The 19,014-nt window shown below is 33.5% G+C and overlaps 2 protein-coding genes across 2 annotated transcripts; one reads left to right on the forward strand and one right to left on the reverse strand.

The window, feature by feature from the left end:
* Positions 1 to 933: 933 nt before the first annotated feature.
* On the reverse strand, positions 934 to 3,118 carry LOC132548690 (uncharacterized). Its single transcript, XM_060212570.1, has 3 exons — positions 3,109 to 3,118; positions 1,949 to 2,251; positions 934 to 1,220 (listed from the first exon to the last, which is right to left on the reverse strand). The coding sequence occupies exons 1-3, from the start codon at positions 3,116 to 3,118 to the stop codon at positions 934 to 936; spliced, it is 600 nt and encodes a 199-aa protein (XP_060068553.1).
* Positions 3,119 to 15,301: 12,183 nt separating this feature from the next.
* Positions 15,302 to 17,976, forward strand: LOC132548707 (uncharacterized). Its single transcript, XM_060212585.1, has 2 exons — positions 15,302 to 15,377; positions 17,277 to 17,976. Exon 2 carries the CDS (start codon positions 17,296 to 17,298, stop codon positions 17,884 to 17,886), a length of 591 nt encoding a protein of 196 aa, XP_060068568.1. The 5' UTR covers positions 15,302 to 15,377; positions 17,277 to 17,295; the 3' UTR covers positions 17,887 to 17,976.
* The last annotated feature ends 1,038 nt before the right edge of the window (positions 17,977 to 19,014 follow it).

Consider the following 19,014-nt stretch of genomic DNA (forward strand, 5'->3'; position numbering starts at 1 on the left):
AAATCTTTTGCATGCAACGAAATTACAAATAATATAATACATTTATCATATGTTGTTAATGGGTAAGCAACAATTTACATCTTATCTTTGACAATAACCCATAAACCTACTATAATATACATGTCACAATAAACATAAGTATGTATATCTTTTTAGTCCTGGTTTATGTATTCATTCAAAGGACGTAAAGTTGATAAAAAAAAAACAAAAAAAAAAAACAAAAAACAAAAAAAAAGAAAGAAAAGAAAAAACACACATACAAAAACCCCAAAAAACTGAGCAGTTTGTAAACCAAAGATATAGCATCTTCGACGGAAGTTCTTTAAGAACAGACACAAGTAAAAACGACATTATACATCAGAACTACGCTTCCCTTTGACATTGTCGACAAATTATCATCAATCTTTGACTGAATGTATTACAATCGGAACAAACACGAAAAATTGGTCAATAGGTTAAACACATGTAAAAATGACGAAATTGGTCCTTAAATACATGTACTAGTAAAGAGGGCTAAATTGATCCTTAAACACATGTCCAAGTAAAAATGACGAAATTGGTCCTTAAATACATGTACTAGTAAAGAGGGCTAAATTGATCCTTAAACACATGTACTAGTAAAAAGGACGAAATTGAACGACATTTAATCATAACAGGAACATAGTCACATATCAATGAATTTCCTTCAAATGAGAATTTTATTCAATGTCTATGTAAAACAGGACGGCAACTACAAAAATGTACCGTACATTTATAAAACGTGCCTACACAACCGCATTTGTACAGAGATACAACACAAGCCTCACGGAACTTCACTCTCAGACAATATCGCAGACACAAGTATACTTCCATCAAACACAACCTTGCAAATAAAATACCAAAAAATGTGATCGCACGACATAAAATAAAAAGACAACTATAATTGAAAAAGAACTAAAACCTTCTGGTGACAACGAAAGTTACAACGGATACAACTAAAAGACAGAAAAAGGTGGTTACTCCAAGTTTGTTGGCGCTCGATATCAGCTGGGAAGCGGCGTCTTGGGTCAGACACAGTCGTCCACGGAAATCGGTCACATACACGTTGTCGCGGAAGGATCCCTGCAGAACCTCCTGGAAGAAAACCTTGTCAGCATCCTCCCCAGAATGGCTGTAACAGCCATACGCCAAATATTCATCTACTTCAGCACATCCAAAGGCGAAACTCGTCAACACCAGTTCTGGCGATAAAACAAAAATAATTATAAAATACTTTATAAGGAATTGAAATGTATTAAGTGTAGATAAATGTGTACACGCCAATGCTGTTGAAGATTTTTAAATTAACGATCCTATTTTCCATTGTCTCTGGTCTTTCATGCTTTACCATTTCTTTCGTGTTTCTTACTTCTAAAATATATTTGATAGCATTGGATCAATTCGTACTTTAAATAACTTTTATATCTGCTATAGAAATTAAAACTTTATTGAAACGAGAGTATTGATGTCAATAAGAGGTATATCTACATGTAGTTGATAAATCCGTAAATACTGATAATGTTCCTGTATATACACATACTATATAGGCAACGCCATATTGTATATAACATGTTGTGTTAGATACTAAGTACACACGTACTAAACAGACTTACTTGTGATCCGTTCTATATTATGTTAAATATATCATTAAATTATGAAAACGAAAAAAATTAAATACAATAACGTTAAAATGTGTAGCAGGTGTCCGTCAATTTGAGAGGGTAACCTTGTTATATTACACATCCAAAACATACAGACATATTCTATTATTTTGTCAAGTCTCAATGGGAATCGTTCGGTTCTTCTAGTCATGCTTTTTTCAATTGAATCTTAATTTAGAAATAGACTATAATTTCTTCGTTTTAAATTTTGATTTTTCTTATTTTAAAATTTACAAAAAACATTTAACTAACACCAACAATATACGTACTTTTGGAACTAAACACTGTAGCATAAACATCTCCCTCCCACACTCCACATCTCACGACCTTCTGTGACCCTGGTCTTGCCACATTACAAGTGTTCGGGTAGAGAATTCCAGTCTGGCTCCCTGTATTCCAGTTATTGTTGTTGTTCATATTGTTCTGTTGGTTCTGTGTTTGAACATAGTTACTGTCCGTGCGTCTGCATTTTGTGTTGATTAACCCGGGAGCCAGTTGACGTATGACCTCGTCATCCGGGTACGTCAGATTTGACGTAATGATCATGTGACTGCACTTGTAACATTCCAAACCTGAAACAAACAATAACAATGATAATATATCGTACATGAGTTTTTATTCCGTGTTGGTTATATGAAACGTCATTTTTTTCTATTTCGCTGTGTGTTTGGTTTGAAGTAACACATTTTTGTTATATCATGTCAAACGTGTTTCCAATTCGCTGTGCGTCTGTTTTGAAGTAACAAATTACTGCTATGTTGTGTAGTCGTGTGATTATTATAAGATTGGGCAGTGACTAATTCAAAAGGTTCTCGGTCTAATATAAATGTGGAGTTTTTCATATACATATTTTGACAAAAACAATCATTCCAGGATATAGATCGCATTGAATTCAATTTGTCTATATATTTCAACCAAGACGTAATAGACAATACTCATGACAAAACATTTCTTGGAATTGAACACTTCACTAGTTTTGTGAAAAAGATCATTTTTTGAGAAGGAATTTTATAAACGGTCAAATTCTCGATGAAACAACATATCGCTCACGCGGTACAGGATACAGAGGGTAAACAGGAAGTAATTAGACACTAATAAACATGTACATTGACAATACTGACTGATCAGATGATGTGAACATTCAGTGAGTCTGCAGTTACATGACCCACAAACCTTGTACATAATCTGCCGAAACGTGTATTTATATAAGAAAAGAAAACAATTTAGAGTGACATGCGATCAGATAATGTGTCACTTCACTGTATACGAATCAAATCTTGATTGTTTCACCTTCAGAGATTTTTAACTTTTCAATTCTGATCAATACGAATTGAAACATCATCTACTTTGTTGATGAAAGTATCCTAACTTGTAAGAATTCATTTTCGGCCTTTGGCCAACCAGAAGTCATTTTCGGCCTTTGACCAACCAGATGTCATTTTCGGCCTTTGGCCAACCAGAAGTCATTTTCGGCCTTTGACCAATCAGAATTCATTTTCGGCCTTTGGCCAACCAGATGTCATTTTCGGCCTTTGGCCAACCAGAAGTCATTTTCGGCCTTTGGCCAATCAGAATTCATTTTCGGCCTTTGGCCAACCAGAAGTCATTTTCGGCCTTTGGCCAACCAGAAGTCATTTTCGGCCTTTGGCCAATCAGAATTCATTTTCGGCCTTTGGCAAATCATTTTGTGGTCTTTTAATAATAGTATTTCGTTTGTTATACCTGTTTCCTAACTAATAAATAAGATATAATGAAGATATTAAAAACGACAAGTTTTGAACTTTCTGGATATCTTTTAAAGTTCTGTAAATATATCAGGCAATGGCGTTTTAAAGTAAGATACTGATGACGATCTAACTGGAGTTTACAGGTAAGTATTGATTATCTGATCTGTCATACTTATTTATAGCTCAATTGTTTGATGATCGTGTTGACATTGCCCCAGTGATGTCATGAACACTAATATTTTATCATAATGTCAACATCTAGAAAGAAAAATCTTTGGAACACGCGAAATCTACAGATTGTTCCCACAGTCGATAGACAAACAGCCGAGCTCGAAGAGCCGGTGAAAGTTTCCGTGTGTTGTAAAGATACCAGTGATTACGAAATATTTCCAGATAATCGTGTTATATACAAATAAAACAACCCCCATTATTTAACCTTATTTGTCTAGAGATCTACTTTTTAGGCCTAAATATAGCGAGGTCATGTTTGGTACAATATGTTGGTTAACACCTCCCCATGTTTTCGGGATGAGTGCATGTGTTTTCGCGGAGTGGCAAGGAGTGCATGTGCATGTGTTCTCGCGGAGTGGGAAGGAGTGCATGTGCATGTGTTTTCGAGGAGTGGGAAGGAAGAGTGGGAAGGAAGAGTGGAGGAATGACTGAGACTCAAGAAGGGTTATCTCTCTGAATTTATACGTCTCGGCCTGGTGACAGAGCCTAAAGCCTTCCGCACAGGGGTTGATACGGACAAACCCAACAGGACCGGATACTAACCCAACGGGTGTAAAGGCGTTTTAAATAGGAAATAAACAATGATGAATATTATTACATAGATAATTAGATATGTGACCTGTAACCTGTTGACTGAAATTTATAAAGAAATTATAATTATCATTAACCATTTTATCATAATCCAATGTCAATTACCTTCACTACAGACACTGTTCTAAAACACAAAAACCTCAAAACTGTAGATACATGTATCACAAAGTACCGGCCTTGTGTAATACCAATTAGTGTCAGGACCTGAGAGACCATATCTTTGAGATATCCAAAACATTTGTTTTCATATTGGTAACTCCTGTCGTACTGTCATGTTATAGTGAGGTTTTGTTTGATGACCAAAAGTAAGCAATTTATAAAACATTAACGTATTGGTTAATGGTTTTTATTTATCTTATTGTTATGTTTACATGTGATTCTATGTATTTGTACAGAACAACATAATTTATAGCCTAGCTGAAGTGCTTTCTTATCTGGTATCACACTGTTAAATTATTTTAATTGGTGAGTCAGTCTTGTCAAACATCCAGATTGATCTTCTCCTATATGACGTACACAGAGAGAAGTATTTTGGAGAGTTCATTCTTTAATTTGATTTCGAGTGATAGTATTTAATCTTTAAACATTTAATATACATTTTATAAGAAGATAGTTTGAACTCTGAAAGACCTTAAGCATACATATATATATATATATATAGATATTGTACTTATTCCTGCATCAACCTAACTCCAACACATCGACAGATATATTACACGTGACACCTTCCTATCAAATGGTAAAATTGAAGACTTCTTGTGACATTTTCAGCATGGTTAATTGAAAACGTCGAGTTTACCTGAGTCCTGGATTCACACTTTTCCTGTGCGACTCGCTCAGATTTTGAGAACACACTATATCTCTTAATCACTGGGACTCGTCCGAAAATTTTCACATTGGTGTTTTGTTCCTACAAAAATTACTGGTTGTCTCCGGTTTTTCCTAGCCACGTTCAACACAAAATCGACGAGACTCTACTGTCGTGGGATTTTTTCAGTTTTATTTATTTTACAACAATCGAGAAATTAGTTATTTCAACTTAAACTAATCGCTCTTACAGGCCCGGATGTAAGCGCGAGAGGGGTCCTAATGTGGAAGGGGACTAGAGTATCCTGGGTAACCCGCGTGGTCGTAGGTTGTTATGATGTCATCACGAGAAAGTGCTCCGTGAGAGACCATGGATTGATTGTTCGGGCAGACACAATATGGTGTGATTGCTGCAACAGTTTTACAGCATCGATTGTAAATTTAAGTCAGTCGTAGTTTAGCATATCGAAAATACATCCAAAATGTTGTACAGATTAACTAGTTTGGTATATCGAAAATACATCCAAAATGCTGTACAAATAAACTAGTTTGGTATATCGACAAAACAACCAAACTGTTGTACAAATAAACTAGTTTGGTATATTGACAAAACAACCAAACTGTTGTACAAATAAACTAGTTTGGTATATCGACAAAACAACCAAACTGTTGTACAAATCAACGGAGACACGATTAAAGTGGAGTTTGTCTACGGCTTTATATGTTAACTGTTTGGAGAGCCGATACGTTAATCATGATCTCATAGAAATTAAAGATTCATTTAGATGTAGATAGAATTCTAAACGAAAATAAAAGTACAACTCGCTAATAACTGTTCACCACTTCCGTTCATAAATTTTTGCACACTGTGAATAGTTCTAGTAACATGTTAAGATTTCTTTTATTACAAAAACGACATTTTAATTGTTCTTATCAGGAGCATTTGTCAGAAAAGCCGTTCACCTTTCCCTTGTGCAGCACAATAAAACCTCTATGCACTGCTCTACCGTTTTCACATAAAACCAATGCTCTACACACACAGTTAAATAAACTTGGTAAACTTTGATGTATCAACTCGTGTAACGTTCTTATGGCAGATATATTGATATTTACAACAGGTATAAATGAAACATGCGTCGCGTTGACCTCTGCAGTCTCTGAACGCTGTGATAACTCGTTCGACGGAGGAAAAAACACGTAAATCTCTCGACAACGACTCTTAAAGGGACTTGATGTTACGATTTACAAACATAGGGTCCTCCTAGATTTTTTCGACTTGGTGGCCTTAATCCAGTACGGTTAAATACAACTCACACGTGTGTGGAGAGCGACATGGTGACCTTACATAGGCATATCGCATTAATAGTCTAGACAGATGTATGTCGAGTACAGTCAATTAATTATGTGTCCTTCTCTCCTGACCTAGCTAGATAGACTTACAGAAGTTCAAACATATGAAAGTCAGAAAATGGTCGAGACTCCATGTCCCCTTTGCAATGAGATTATTGCAATCATGCATACGGCAGCAAAATATCCATAATTTATGTACGAATATTGAAGAATTAGCATCGTATGTTTACTGTATTTTAAATTTCTTTCGGAATCACACTCCGGAAAAATTCGGCCAATTTTTTGGATGGTGTTTTTCGGTGACCTCCTGTATTAACTGCCCGTGTAGATATCCGGGACAAACGGGTTGAGGCACAAACGGAGGTAAATCCGCGAGAGACCGGTGTCCCTTTAGAGGCGAAACATATTTATTTCACCAAAGAAACTAGACAACACCTACGATGTAAACAAATAGCTAATCTTAGATGGATTTTAGTTAGCGATGTTTAGCGAAATCGACATTTTTCAGAGAATTGATTATTCGTACATCTGTGTTTCCTCTGTAAATATTACGGATATATAATACACACACACACACACACACACACACACACACACACACCTATATTTAAGTGCGTGGTAAATTTCTACGAGCTTATACGTGTATTTTACAAATAATACTTGTGACTGTATCAATATATAGATATATCGTGACTTGTACAAAATGTGTTACTTACTGAAACACTGAACACGGATAGGACAATCCTAGATTATTTAGATAAGTTCATAGTAACCTTCATGGAATGTGGAAACCGAGCAGTGACTGAGGTATAGGTACCGAGCAAGGAAGGTGTTTATTTTTCTGTTAGATTTAAATTTGACTCAATTTTTATCATCCTCCTTATAACTTGTTTTCACAGCGAATGTTAAAAGATTTACATAATTATGTAGTAAATGTATTCATATCTGGGCATTTAAAGGCAGGTTGTCGACAAAAACAACCCTGTCTTCTGTACCTCTTATGAAGGCCCGAATAAATACGTCTTTTCCTGCTACATGTTTAAATATAGAGTAGGTAGATAATCATATGATTTTGATATTATTATAAATGCGGGTATAATAACAGTACAAAGTTTAGGTATCATAACAGTATAAAGTTTAGGTATAATAACAGTATAAAGTTTAGGTATAATAACAGTACAAAGTTTAGGTATAATAACAGTACAAAGTTTAGGTATAATAACAGTACAAAGTTTAGGTATAATAACAGTATAAAGTTTAGGTATAATAACAGTATAAAGTTTAGGTATAATAACAGTATAAAGTTTAGGGTAGGTATAATAACAGTATAAAGTTTAGGGTAGGTATAATAACAGTACAAAGTTTAGGGTAGGTATAATAACAGTACAAAGTTTAGTATAATAACAGTACAAAGTAGGTATAATAACAGTACAAAAGGGTAGGTATAATAACAGTACAAAGTTTAGGTATAATAACAGTACAAAGTTTAGGTATAATAACAGTACAAAGTTTAGGTATAATAACAGTACAAAGTTTAGGTATAATAACAGTACAAAGTTTTAGGTATAATAACAGTACAAAGTTTAGGTATAATAACAGTACAAAGTTTAGGTATAATAACAGTATAAAGTTTAGGTATAATAACAGTACAAAGTTTAGGTATAATAACAGTATAAAGTTTAGGTATAATAACAGTACAAAGTTTAGGTATAATAACAGTACAAAGTTTAGTTATAATAACAGTACAAAGTTTAGGTATAATAACAGTACAAAGTTTAGGGTAGGTATAATAACAGTATAAAGTTTAGGGTAGGTATAATAACAGGTATAAAGTACAAAGTTTAGGTATAATAACAGTATAAAAGTTTAGGTATAATAACAGTACAAAGTTTAGGTATAATAACAGTACAAAGTTTTAGGTATAATAACAGTATAAAGTTTAGGTATAATAACAGTACAAAGTTTAGGTATAATAACAGTACAAAGTTTAGGTATAATAACAGTACAAAGTAGGTATAATAACAGTACAAAGGTATAATAACAGTATAAAGTTTTAGGTATAATAACAGTACAAGTTTTAGTATAATAACAGTACAAAGTTTAGGTATAATAACAGTACAGTATAATAACAGTACAAAGTTTAGGTATAATAACAGTACAAAGTTTAGGTATAATAACAGTACAAAGTTTAGGTTTAGGTATAATAACAGTACAAAGTTTAGGTATAATAACAGTACAAAGTAGGTATAATAACAGTACAAAAGGTATTAACAGTACAAAGTTTAGGGTAATAACAGTACAAAGTTTAGGTATAATAACAGTATAAAGTTTAGGTATAATAACAGTATAAAGTTTAGGTATAATAACAGTATAAAGTTAACAGTACAAAGTTTAGGTATAATAACAGTACAAAGTTTAGGTATAATAACAGTACAAAGTTTAGGTATAATAACAGTACAAAGTTTAGGTATAATAACAGTACAAAGTTTAGGGTAGGTATAATAACAGTATAAAGTTTAGGGAAGGTATAATAACAGTACAAAGTTTAGGGTAGGTATAATAACAGTACAAAGTTTAGGTATAATAACAGTACAAAGTTTAGGTATAATAACAGTATAAAGTTTAGGTATAATAACAGTATAAAGTTTAGGGAAGGTATAATAACAGTACAAAGTTTAGGGTAGGTATAATAACAGTACAAAGTTTAGGTATAATAACAGTACAAAGTTTAGGTATAATAACAGTACAAAGTTTAGGTATAATAACAGTATAATAACAGTACAAAGTTTAGGTATAATAACATTACAAAGTTTAGGTATAATAACAGTACAAAGTTTAGGTATAAAGTTTAGGTATAATAACAGTATAAAGTTTAGGTATAATAACAGTACAAAGTTTAGGTATAATAACAGTACAAAGTTTAGGTATCATAACAGTATAAAGTTTAGGTATAATAACAGTACAAAGTTTAGGTATAATAACAGTACAAAGTTTAGGTATAATAACAGTACAAAGTTTAGGTATAATAACAGTACAAAGTTTAGGTATAATAACAGTATAAAGTTAATAGTATAAAGTATAATAACAGTACAAAGTTTAGGTATAATAACAGTACAAAGTTTAGGTATAATAACAGTACAAAGTTTAGGTATAATAACAGTATAAAGTTTAGGGTAGGTATGATAACAGTATAAAGTTTAGGGTAGGTATAATAACAGTATAAAGTTTAGGTATAATAACAGTATAAAGTTTAGGTATAATAACAGTACAAAGTTTAGGGTAGGTATAATAACAGTACAAAGTTTAGGTATCATAGCAGTACAAAGTTTAGGTGTAATAACAGTATAAAGTTTAGGTATAATAACAGTATAAAGTTTAGGGTAGGTATAATAACAGTATAAAGTTTAGGTATAATAACAGTACAAAGTTTAGGTATCATAACAGTATAAAGTTTAGGTATAATAACAGTATAAAGTTTAGGGTAGGTATAATAACAGTACAAAGTTTAGGTATAATAACAGTATAAAGTTTAGGGTAGGTATAATAACAGTAAAAAGTTTAGGTATAATAACAGTATAAAGTTTAGGTATAATAACAGTATAAAGTTTTAGGTATAATAACAGTAGGTATAATAACAGTATAAAGTTTAGGTATAATAACAGTATAAAGTTTAGGTATAATAACAGTACAAAGTTTAGGTATAATAACAGTAGGTATAATAACAGTACAAAGTTTAGGTATAAAGTTTAGGTATAATAACAGTACAAAGTTTAGGTATAATAACAGTACAAAGTTTAGGTATATAATAACAGTACAAAGTTTAGGTATAATAACAGTACAAAGTTTAGGTATAATAACAGTATAAAGTTTAGGTATAATAACAGTACAAAGTTTAGGTATAATAACAGTACAAAGTTTAGGTATAATAACAGTACAAAGTTTAGGTATAATAACAGTATAAAGTTTAGGTATAATAACAGTATAAAGTTTAGGTATAATAACAGTATAAAAGGTATAATAACAGTATAAAGTTTAGGTATAATAACAGTACAAAGTTTAGGTATAATAACAGTACAAAGTAGGTATAATAACAGTACAAAGTTTAGGTATAATAACAGTACAAAGTTTAGGGTAGGTATAATAACAGTACAAAGTTTAGGTATAATAACAGTACAAAGTTTAGGTATAATAACAGTACAAAGTTTAGGTATAATAACAGTACAAAGTTTAGGGTAGGTATAATAACAGTACAAAGTACAAAGTTTAGGTATAATAACAGTATAAAGTTTAGGTATAATAACAGTATAAAGTTTAGGTATAATAACAGTATAAAGTTTAGGTATAATAACAGTACAAAAGTATAATAGTACAAAGTTTAGGGTAGGTATAATAACAGTACAAAGTTTAGGTATAATAACAGTACAAAGTTTAGGTATAATAACAAAGTTTAGGTATAATAACAGTACAAAAGTATAATAACAGTATAAAGTTTAGGGTAGGTATAATAACAGTACAAAGTTTAGGGTAGGTATAATAACAGTACAAAGTTTAGGGTAGGTATAATAACAGTACAAAGTTTAGGTATAATAACAGTACAAAGTTTAGGGTAGGTATAATAACAGTACAAAGTTTAGGTATAATAACAGTACAAAGTTTAGGGTAGGTATAATAACAGTACAAAGTTTAGGTATAATAACAGTACAAAGTTTAGGTATAATAACAGTACAAAGTTTAGGTATAATAACAGTACAAAGTTTAGGGTAGGTATAATAACAGTACAAAGTTTAGGTATAATAACAGTACAAAGTTTAGGTATAATTACAGCATTAATTGCTTAATCTGGATCGTTCCGTGTTCATCTTTCAACATTCCACACGTATTTGTAATTTCTGAATGGAATATATTACCTCGTTTACACTCCGTGTAACGTATATAATTACCTAGGTCAGTAACGCCCACACCACTTGCTTTAGCTTTGTAAATAATATGTGTCCTACTGGTTGTAATATCACCCGAGGTAAAGTTCATCCAGAAATACTCGATATATTTTGACACCAACTTTCAGCGTGTTATAAATAACCCATTATACCATATCTGACGTGTGAGTCAGATCCATGCAAATAATCGCATTGTTTAGACAATAAGTAGTTAAGTTATATAGCTATAGGCTGGGTCAGGTATAATTATGTAAAAATACATGTGATACCATCCTATGGCTATCGTGCCCTGTAGCTATATCTGTGTAACATATTGAGATATAACACTTGTCTACGTATAAAATTTTCCAGGGCTTTCAGTGGACATTTACTAAGCTTTACACATATTTGGCTCAACAGATTTCGTGCTAAATTTAAACATAAATAAAAACTGCAAAATGCCAGTGATCAGTTTAGTCTGATGACAGATTAAGATATATATGGTTAGATAACATATACAGTGAATGGAAGTCAGTCTACAGTCTTATATAAGATATCACAGCTTTTCGCACAGATCGACCGACTATACATGTATATCTGCTATTGACCTAAAATGTATGTTAATTTTGATCTAGGTAGGTAATATGGAAGTTGAGTGTAAACACTTATCTTCCATTTATTTCCAAATAAAGATGATGATGTATAACTTTGCATATCAAAGCACCGCACGTTTATTTATACACAGAATTAAATTCAAATTTCGTAAGTTAACTGTCGTATATATATACATGTAATTCTGAAACTGACCTAAATTTTTGATTCCATGATTGGCGGTTAATTTGTATCTATAAAGTCACACCTGTGAATACATCACACAAATAGACACAGTAACAAAATCTGCAGGCTTACATATATTTTGTATGTATTGAATTAGTTATCAACTTGTCAATTTACAATACTTCATGTATGTTGATTTAGTGTGTTTTTAACATTATATCGTACCGTAAAGTACAAATTGACATATTGAGTGTACCTGGTCACTTTTATAAATAGAACTTACCTGTAGTTCCGGTGATACAAAATGTTAATAAAACGCTTAAAATCCAAAATATCGTGGCCATTTTGAACTGCTTTTTTACACACACGATGCTTTGGCAGTTAACAATGCACGGAGAATGAGTAACCGGCGTCGAGTGCGTGTGTATAGGAAGTCACCGTGTCACATTCGGGAACACAAACACAAAAGCCACAGGTGAGACGGCAGTAGGGTTGTAAACCGGTATTCAGTTTTACCTGTACGAAGGGAGGTTACTCTGATTGCACGGTAAACGACCGTTTAATACAAACATTGACCTGAATTTTAAACATGCCTTAGAATATAGGATTAGTATTTCGTTCAGCAATAAGAGGGCCCATGGTCAACACCCTACGATACAGCAAACCGTTTATCAACATTTTGCCAATATTTCTCTACACATCTCCGTCTGTAATGAACGGGGATTCGGTATTACGACAAGGTACTTAGTTTTGGTCTTTTGAAGTAAAAGAATACGACAAAAAAGAGAGACCTATGTGTTATTAAGGTTTCTGACCAAAAGCAGCACTGCCGTCGTATTACTCAATTACTATAAAATAGATGTATATTTTTCAGATTTTAAAAATTGAAAAAATTGAAAATTAGCTGATATAAACTTTGTGTAAAGAGCAACTAATACCTATGTTTTTCGCCTAACCTAGAACCGTATGCAGAGTGTAAAATTAATAAACTTTCGTGGGTTGAAGTTTATATGGGGACTTTGGTAATACGTGTAACAGCAAGTTTGGTGTCCCCGTCATTTCGGTTTTCAACACATGGAAAGCAGCATTCTTGTTATATTTAATATTATAGAATTTCTGTACAAAGGATAGTGTAATATAAGTTATATTTTTTGCATGTGTTCAACACATGCACATAATTTTAATTCCCCTCAACAGTGTTGATAATTATTTGTTTCTAACGTAAAATCGACAGTATGTGTTATTGGTATACTAATGGCATGGTAGTTGCGAATCAAACATTGGATTGAACAAGAGTTAGATATAACTTTCTTGGGTATTCCATCATCTCACCGTCAACTGAAACTCACTACTAGTTATCACCGAAAAGCGGAAATTAATCAAACTTGTCCTGCAACATCCTTTTGGGCTGCACCGAACAAAGGATGTGCTCTGTTTGTAACTTGGGTTATACTTATTCTAAATACACAAATCCAGACTCAGATTGAAATTGAAATATTTTATTTATTAACAATAACAAATGACGACAGAAAATATGACAATTACAATTTCCTGTTCATTAACAGTGCACTAATCAACTGTAGTTAATGTTATCCAATCAGAGAGATCCTAAAAAATATACCCAGGACTACAAAGATGGGGATCAAATTACGCCATCATATAGCCAAACAATTCCATTAATGTTGGAATAAATTGCTCGCTATATCCCCATCCATAAAAAATAGACCAAAGAAAAGTTCATCGTTGTAAACAGGAGCTGATGACAACGCTCCCGCTAACATATTTTTATGGACGTTATAACTATGATTTAAGTCTATGATTTACTATACCAAAAAAACACCCAATGTTTTCTCTTAGTCATATAAAACATTAAACGGATATCAAGGTATGTTTTACTGACTTTGCGTGTTTAATGCAATTCCAGTTACGTTTTTTCGACACCTGAATTTGCTATGTATATGTGTTTTTTTTTTTTTTTTTACTATTTTTTTTTATTTTTGATTTCTTTCAGTTTAAAAGCCATGAAGAGATAGAAACATTTAAGAGTAGACTATAATCTAAGACCTATTTTAACCATGTATGGGTTTTTAGAATTTTTCGTATCCGTTATCTCCTTAGTCTGTTATCACCTAAATATACGTGAAGTCTGCCTGCAGACACAAATGGTATTTAGAAATGTTCAGTTTTGTAAAATGGCAATAAAATTGTCTTCACAGCAGTTTGATTCAACAATTTTTGAAGGAGTTAATTCCCTTTGTTGTTCTAGCTTTTTAACAGTTTTACGACAATTTCTTTGAATTTGATAGGCTTAATAACGTAATATTATGTTTTCATTACTACATTGTAATTTTAGAATTTTGGATTTATCTATCTATCAATTTATTTTTCATCGTTTGATCTTATTCAGAAATTTCTTCCCTCAGTTTTTAACATATTTCTTTAATAATTTTCAGACTTGAAAACCATAACGAGAGATTGTGTTATGTTGAATAACAATTTTTTTCAAGGATTTTAATCTTGTCCAGATATTTCTACGGTTTTTCCATCCATCCTGTACAGCACCGTTATTCCTCTTGATATTTTGAATATTACCGTCTCCATTTTTGTATTCTTTTCGATACAATAGATCCCGGATACTTCTAAGTAATGAGACGACCGTATGTTGTTCCGCCCCGCGCTATTCTTGTGTATGCTTGCCATTTATCAATATTATCATAGCCATTTTTCCAAAAACATTCCAAATTCAACATTTTAAATCAATCTCTGTAAAGATTCACTTTATTATAATGAGACTACGAAATCGGCTCTTTAGTTAAATATATATAGAGAACACACATAGCACGTGGTACAGAAACATTACATCATACATATATAATAAGATTATAAAATCAACCTCGTACTTTTTTTTCTAGAGTACACGCATGTATGTGGTATATACACATTATACTCCAATACTGTCTTGCATCATTGATTATGTGATTCTTTTAAAGATTTATTTATTGAATACATTTTGCATGTGTGTTACCCCCCCCCCCCCGCCCCCGCCCCTTCCCCTCTTACATGAATTAGTATCATAATTTACTCTAATGACATTATTTGAACATCAAAACTGAATTTAAATCTTAATTTGGCTTTAATTCAAAGTCCAATTTTATGCATTTCCCCAATTGGGGCCCCGTATTTGATAAGTCGTCGTGCCTTGACCCCGTTAGATATCGTCATTTGCGATTTGAGCACAGTGTACAGAATTGACTTCCAGCGATTTCTGTCGGTCAGTAGAAAACATACTGCCATCTAAGGTAAGACCAGCACACTTGGTTACTTCAACTAGTATGATATGCACAAATGCCCACTTCAATGGCGGACGAGGCATTATGAAAGGCCCCGTAGAGGAAAAAGAACGCCAGGCCACGTGTAGCCTGGTGGGGATCTATGTCTGGGTGGCATCACGTGGAAACAATATAATATATATATATATCATACAGTACTGCAAGGCTAGAAAGGCGATGGCGTCACTGCACAGTTTAGGTGACAATGACACTAAACTATGGAACAAGAAATCAATCGATCAATTGTGCGGTTTTTTGTATGGGTTACCTCCCATTAAACGTTGGTTCCACTTAGGATTTACAATGTTGTGGCAAACACAATTTTCTGAAGAGTTTTTTTCCAGAATAACGAGTACCTGATGTTAAGCAGAGCGAAAACGTTTTCCCTATAATAGAATGTCATCGTGACGTCCACCATCATCGTATCTTATTACATATGTATTTATTTCAATAACACCTCCCCTTCTCTTGTATGTCTTACATACTCCCTCTCAAGGAAATAACTCGTCCTCGAGTTTCCAGGGGTTACAGCGATGCTTGTGGGACACGACTAAGTACTATTCCCGGGTCCCTACATGGGCGCCCAACTAACAGAGGTCTTTTTTTTTTTATCTCGATGCCTCCGCTAGAAATCGAACCCGGGACCCCTGGCTTACTAGTCTAACGCTCGACCAATCGAGCTGAAGAGAAGTTCTCTCTAGCCGAGTGGTATATTGCAGCTAGTATTTTACCAGGGTTACAATAGTATTCGTCTCTATTACATAAACATTATCATGTAACTTCGTGGGGTGACGACACGATATGGATCGTGTTCGGGTTATGATATTTCGGTGTCCCTGACTGAGTTCATCATCCATGGGTACATTAACATATTAGAGTGGGTGCCGCGATACTCTGCTACTTATCGCCGCTAATGGGGGTTTGCGAGAACGTCCTGACACCTGTGTGTAGTAGTTATCGCGATCAGGAATTCTTGAAATAGAGATGATTTTATAAGCACGTGTAGACGTATGTGTATGATTGGCAGTCAAACAAACAGAAAATTATCAAACCTTACTGGTTACTGTTGTTCAACAATCCCAACTCAATCTTGTCCTCACATATACCAGATTTTAGCAGAAAAATGGTCCTTTTTGTAAATGGATATTTAAACTGATGTTTCGTCATTAACAAAGCATTTAGGGAGACAAGAAATTGACGAACATGTGATAAAGTTTTTCTTCTACTTGCATGTATGTATTTTAGACTTAACTGTCTGACTAGATGTATACAACATACGTCTCTAGTCTGGCTGCATTGGAGGACTTGTTCATTATGAGAAAGTTTGGTTGAAGTTGAAAAAAAAAAGTTTAAAAGATTTAATTTTCCTTCTTTCAGACACGCTATCCACTGCTACACTATTCAAGTAGTTTACCCCAGAAATCTCACGGTGCTTTCACGTGATTGTTTCATAGAAGGGAAATAACTCCTCCAAAATTAGGTACCGACAGTTGTCTGGGTGGTTAAATACGTCTTTAATGAAATGATGTTCATTTCAACTGTCATTGAATGCTAGAAATATTGAAATACCTTAATTTGTACACGGTTTGACGTTGAATTATTTGGACATCAAACTGATTATTTTTACGTTATTACCTGTATCACGCGCCCGAAAGATCGAGGCGGATACGACAGAAAGAACTGACATCATTACCCTATCTGGCTAAGGCAAACGCCCAACTCGAAATTCAAACGTGGGATATTACGAAATAAGAAAATATCTTATGGTTTGCACTGTCGGTATAGAATGAAGGATTCACTATAGAAGTTTTTGTTTCAGGAGATTTATTTATTATGTGTAAGTTCTATTTTATTCTGTTCATATTACAGTTCAGTCTGACCAGTTAAGATGGCGTACGTGATCAAGAAGAAAAAATCTGATGTCGTTTTGCCGTACCTGCCACTTAAAGGACAGCTCAAAGATGGACGCAAGGTCATCCTAGATTATTACAAGGACGAAGACGAGGCACAAGTCCATGCTATAATGAAGTATATCGTTAACGAGGAAGGCAATAGCTACCCACAGGAAGACCTTGCTAATGTTGACGACTTCCGGTCGTATTACTTGTCACATGACGTGTTTGTTTGTCGTGACGTCAATACCGCCGAAGTACTAGGAAGCTTTTACGTAAAACCTAATTTCCCCGGCCGATGTTCACATATATGTAATGCAGGGTTTGCGGTGTTGAAATCAGCTCGAGGATTAGGTGTCGGGAAGTTCATGGTTGGACATTATCTTCAAATTTCGCGTGATCTTGGTTACCAGGCTTCATTCTTCAATCTGGTGTTTGTATCAAACGAAGTGTCTGTGAAATTGTGGCGAAGTATGGGTTTCACTGAAATTGGGCGCGTACCCAATGCTGGAAACCTCAAGGGGCGTGGCTATACAGATGCTTTACAATTTTATTATGATTTGACAAATATAGAAAAGAAAGTTTAATTAAAGTGATTGAACAACATTTGGTATTTTAGGCTTTGGTGATCATATCAGAAAGATTTCATATGATAGTTCCTCATTATGTTTTATCAACCGGTGATGAAATTAACTTTTTCATTTTCGATTAAAAAAGATAAATACATTGCAAGGACCACTTTAATTGTTTTGTATTTTGAAAGCTTTCAAAACACTTTAAGAATTACTCTGGTGATTTGCAGTTCCCAGAAACCTGGGACACGGATCGATCAGTCCTGACTTAGGTGTGTCCCCGAGCGAGACGCTTTACCGTAATTGCTCTGGATAACATTTAGCGGACCTCCCGTATGTTGATCAATGAAGAAGCCACTTGCTACTACAATGAAACCCTTCCTCCAAATGACTCGCTGGTAGTTCGCAAGGCGATAAGATCAGCAAACGACTAATCCAACTGAATTCATATACTAGTATCAAAAATTGTTTATCGGAGTATAAAGTTTGCCTCAGACCAGCACCTAATTAAAGCTAAATGCCATACCTGTGTTAAATAGACCTGAATGGTAATAAGATATACAGAATTGTTCTGAAATGTTTTACTAGACGGTCGGGTTGCCTCCCTTACTATGTATGTGTAAGATACATGGGATGAAGTGACGCCTTTGGTGTCGCGTTTGATTAGATAGAAGATCTTCATGATGATTTCCCAAAGGAAAGTGTCCGTTAGATAAAGTAAAAACAAACAAAATAAAATCAACGTGTGTAGTATTGTGATAGACGAATTTATAAGTATTTAGTCCCGAGTGGTTTTTACATAAATACAAAACTCTCCATTCGCTAAATTTTTACGATACACATTCAATGATCCTGTCTTGTGTGTTATCATTGACATCAAATGTAAATCTTTGATTTTGTTTAGTGTATGAGAAATATAAATCCAGTAGAACACAGTTCTAGCAGTAAATCTCATAGATAGCTCCATTGGGATTTATGATCTCATAAATCAAACAAAATGAAAGTTAAATCCTTATATACACAAAAAACATATTTAAACAATAATAGCACACACAATTTAGATACAAACATTACATCGAGTACTCCCTTGACTGATAACTTAAACCCATTCGTCTTCTCCCTAACAACAAATAAGTTCCTGCA

This window comes from Ylistrum balloti, unplaced genomic scaffold (assembly GCF_031769215.1).
Source record: "Ylistrum balloti isolate Yb309-2 unplaced genomic scaffold, AGI_CSIRO_Ybal_v1 Utg370024, whole genome shotgun sequence".
NCBI lineage: Eukaryota > Metazoa > Mollusca > Bivalvia > Pectinida > Pectinidae > Ylistrum > Ylistrum balloti.

Coding starts and splice junctions, on each gene's coding strand:
- LOC132548690 (XM_060212570.1), bottom strand. Junction 1,221..1,948: donor TACAGTGTTTAGTTCCAAAA/GTACGTATATTG, acceptor TTTTATCGCCAG/AACTGGTGTTGACGAGTTTC.
- LOC132548707 (XM_060212585.1), top strand. CDS start 17,296: ATGGCGTACGTGATCAAGAAGAAAAAATCTGATGTCGTTTTGCCGTAC.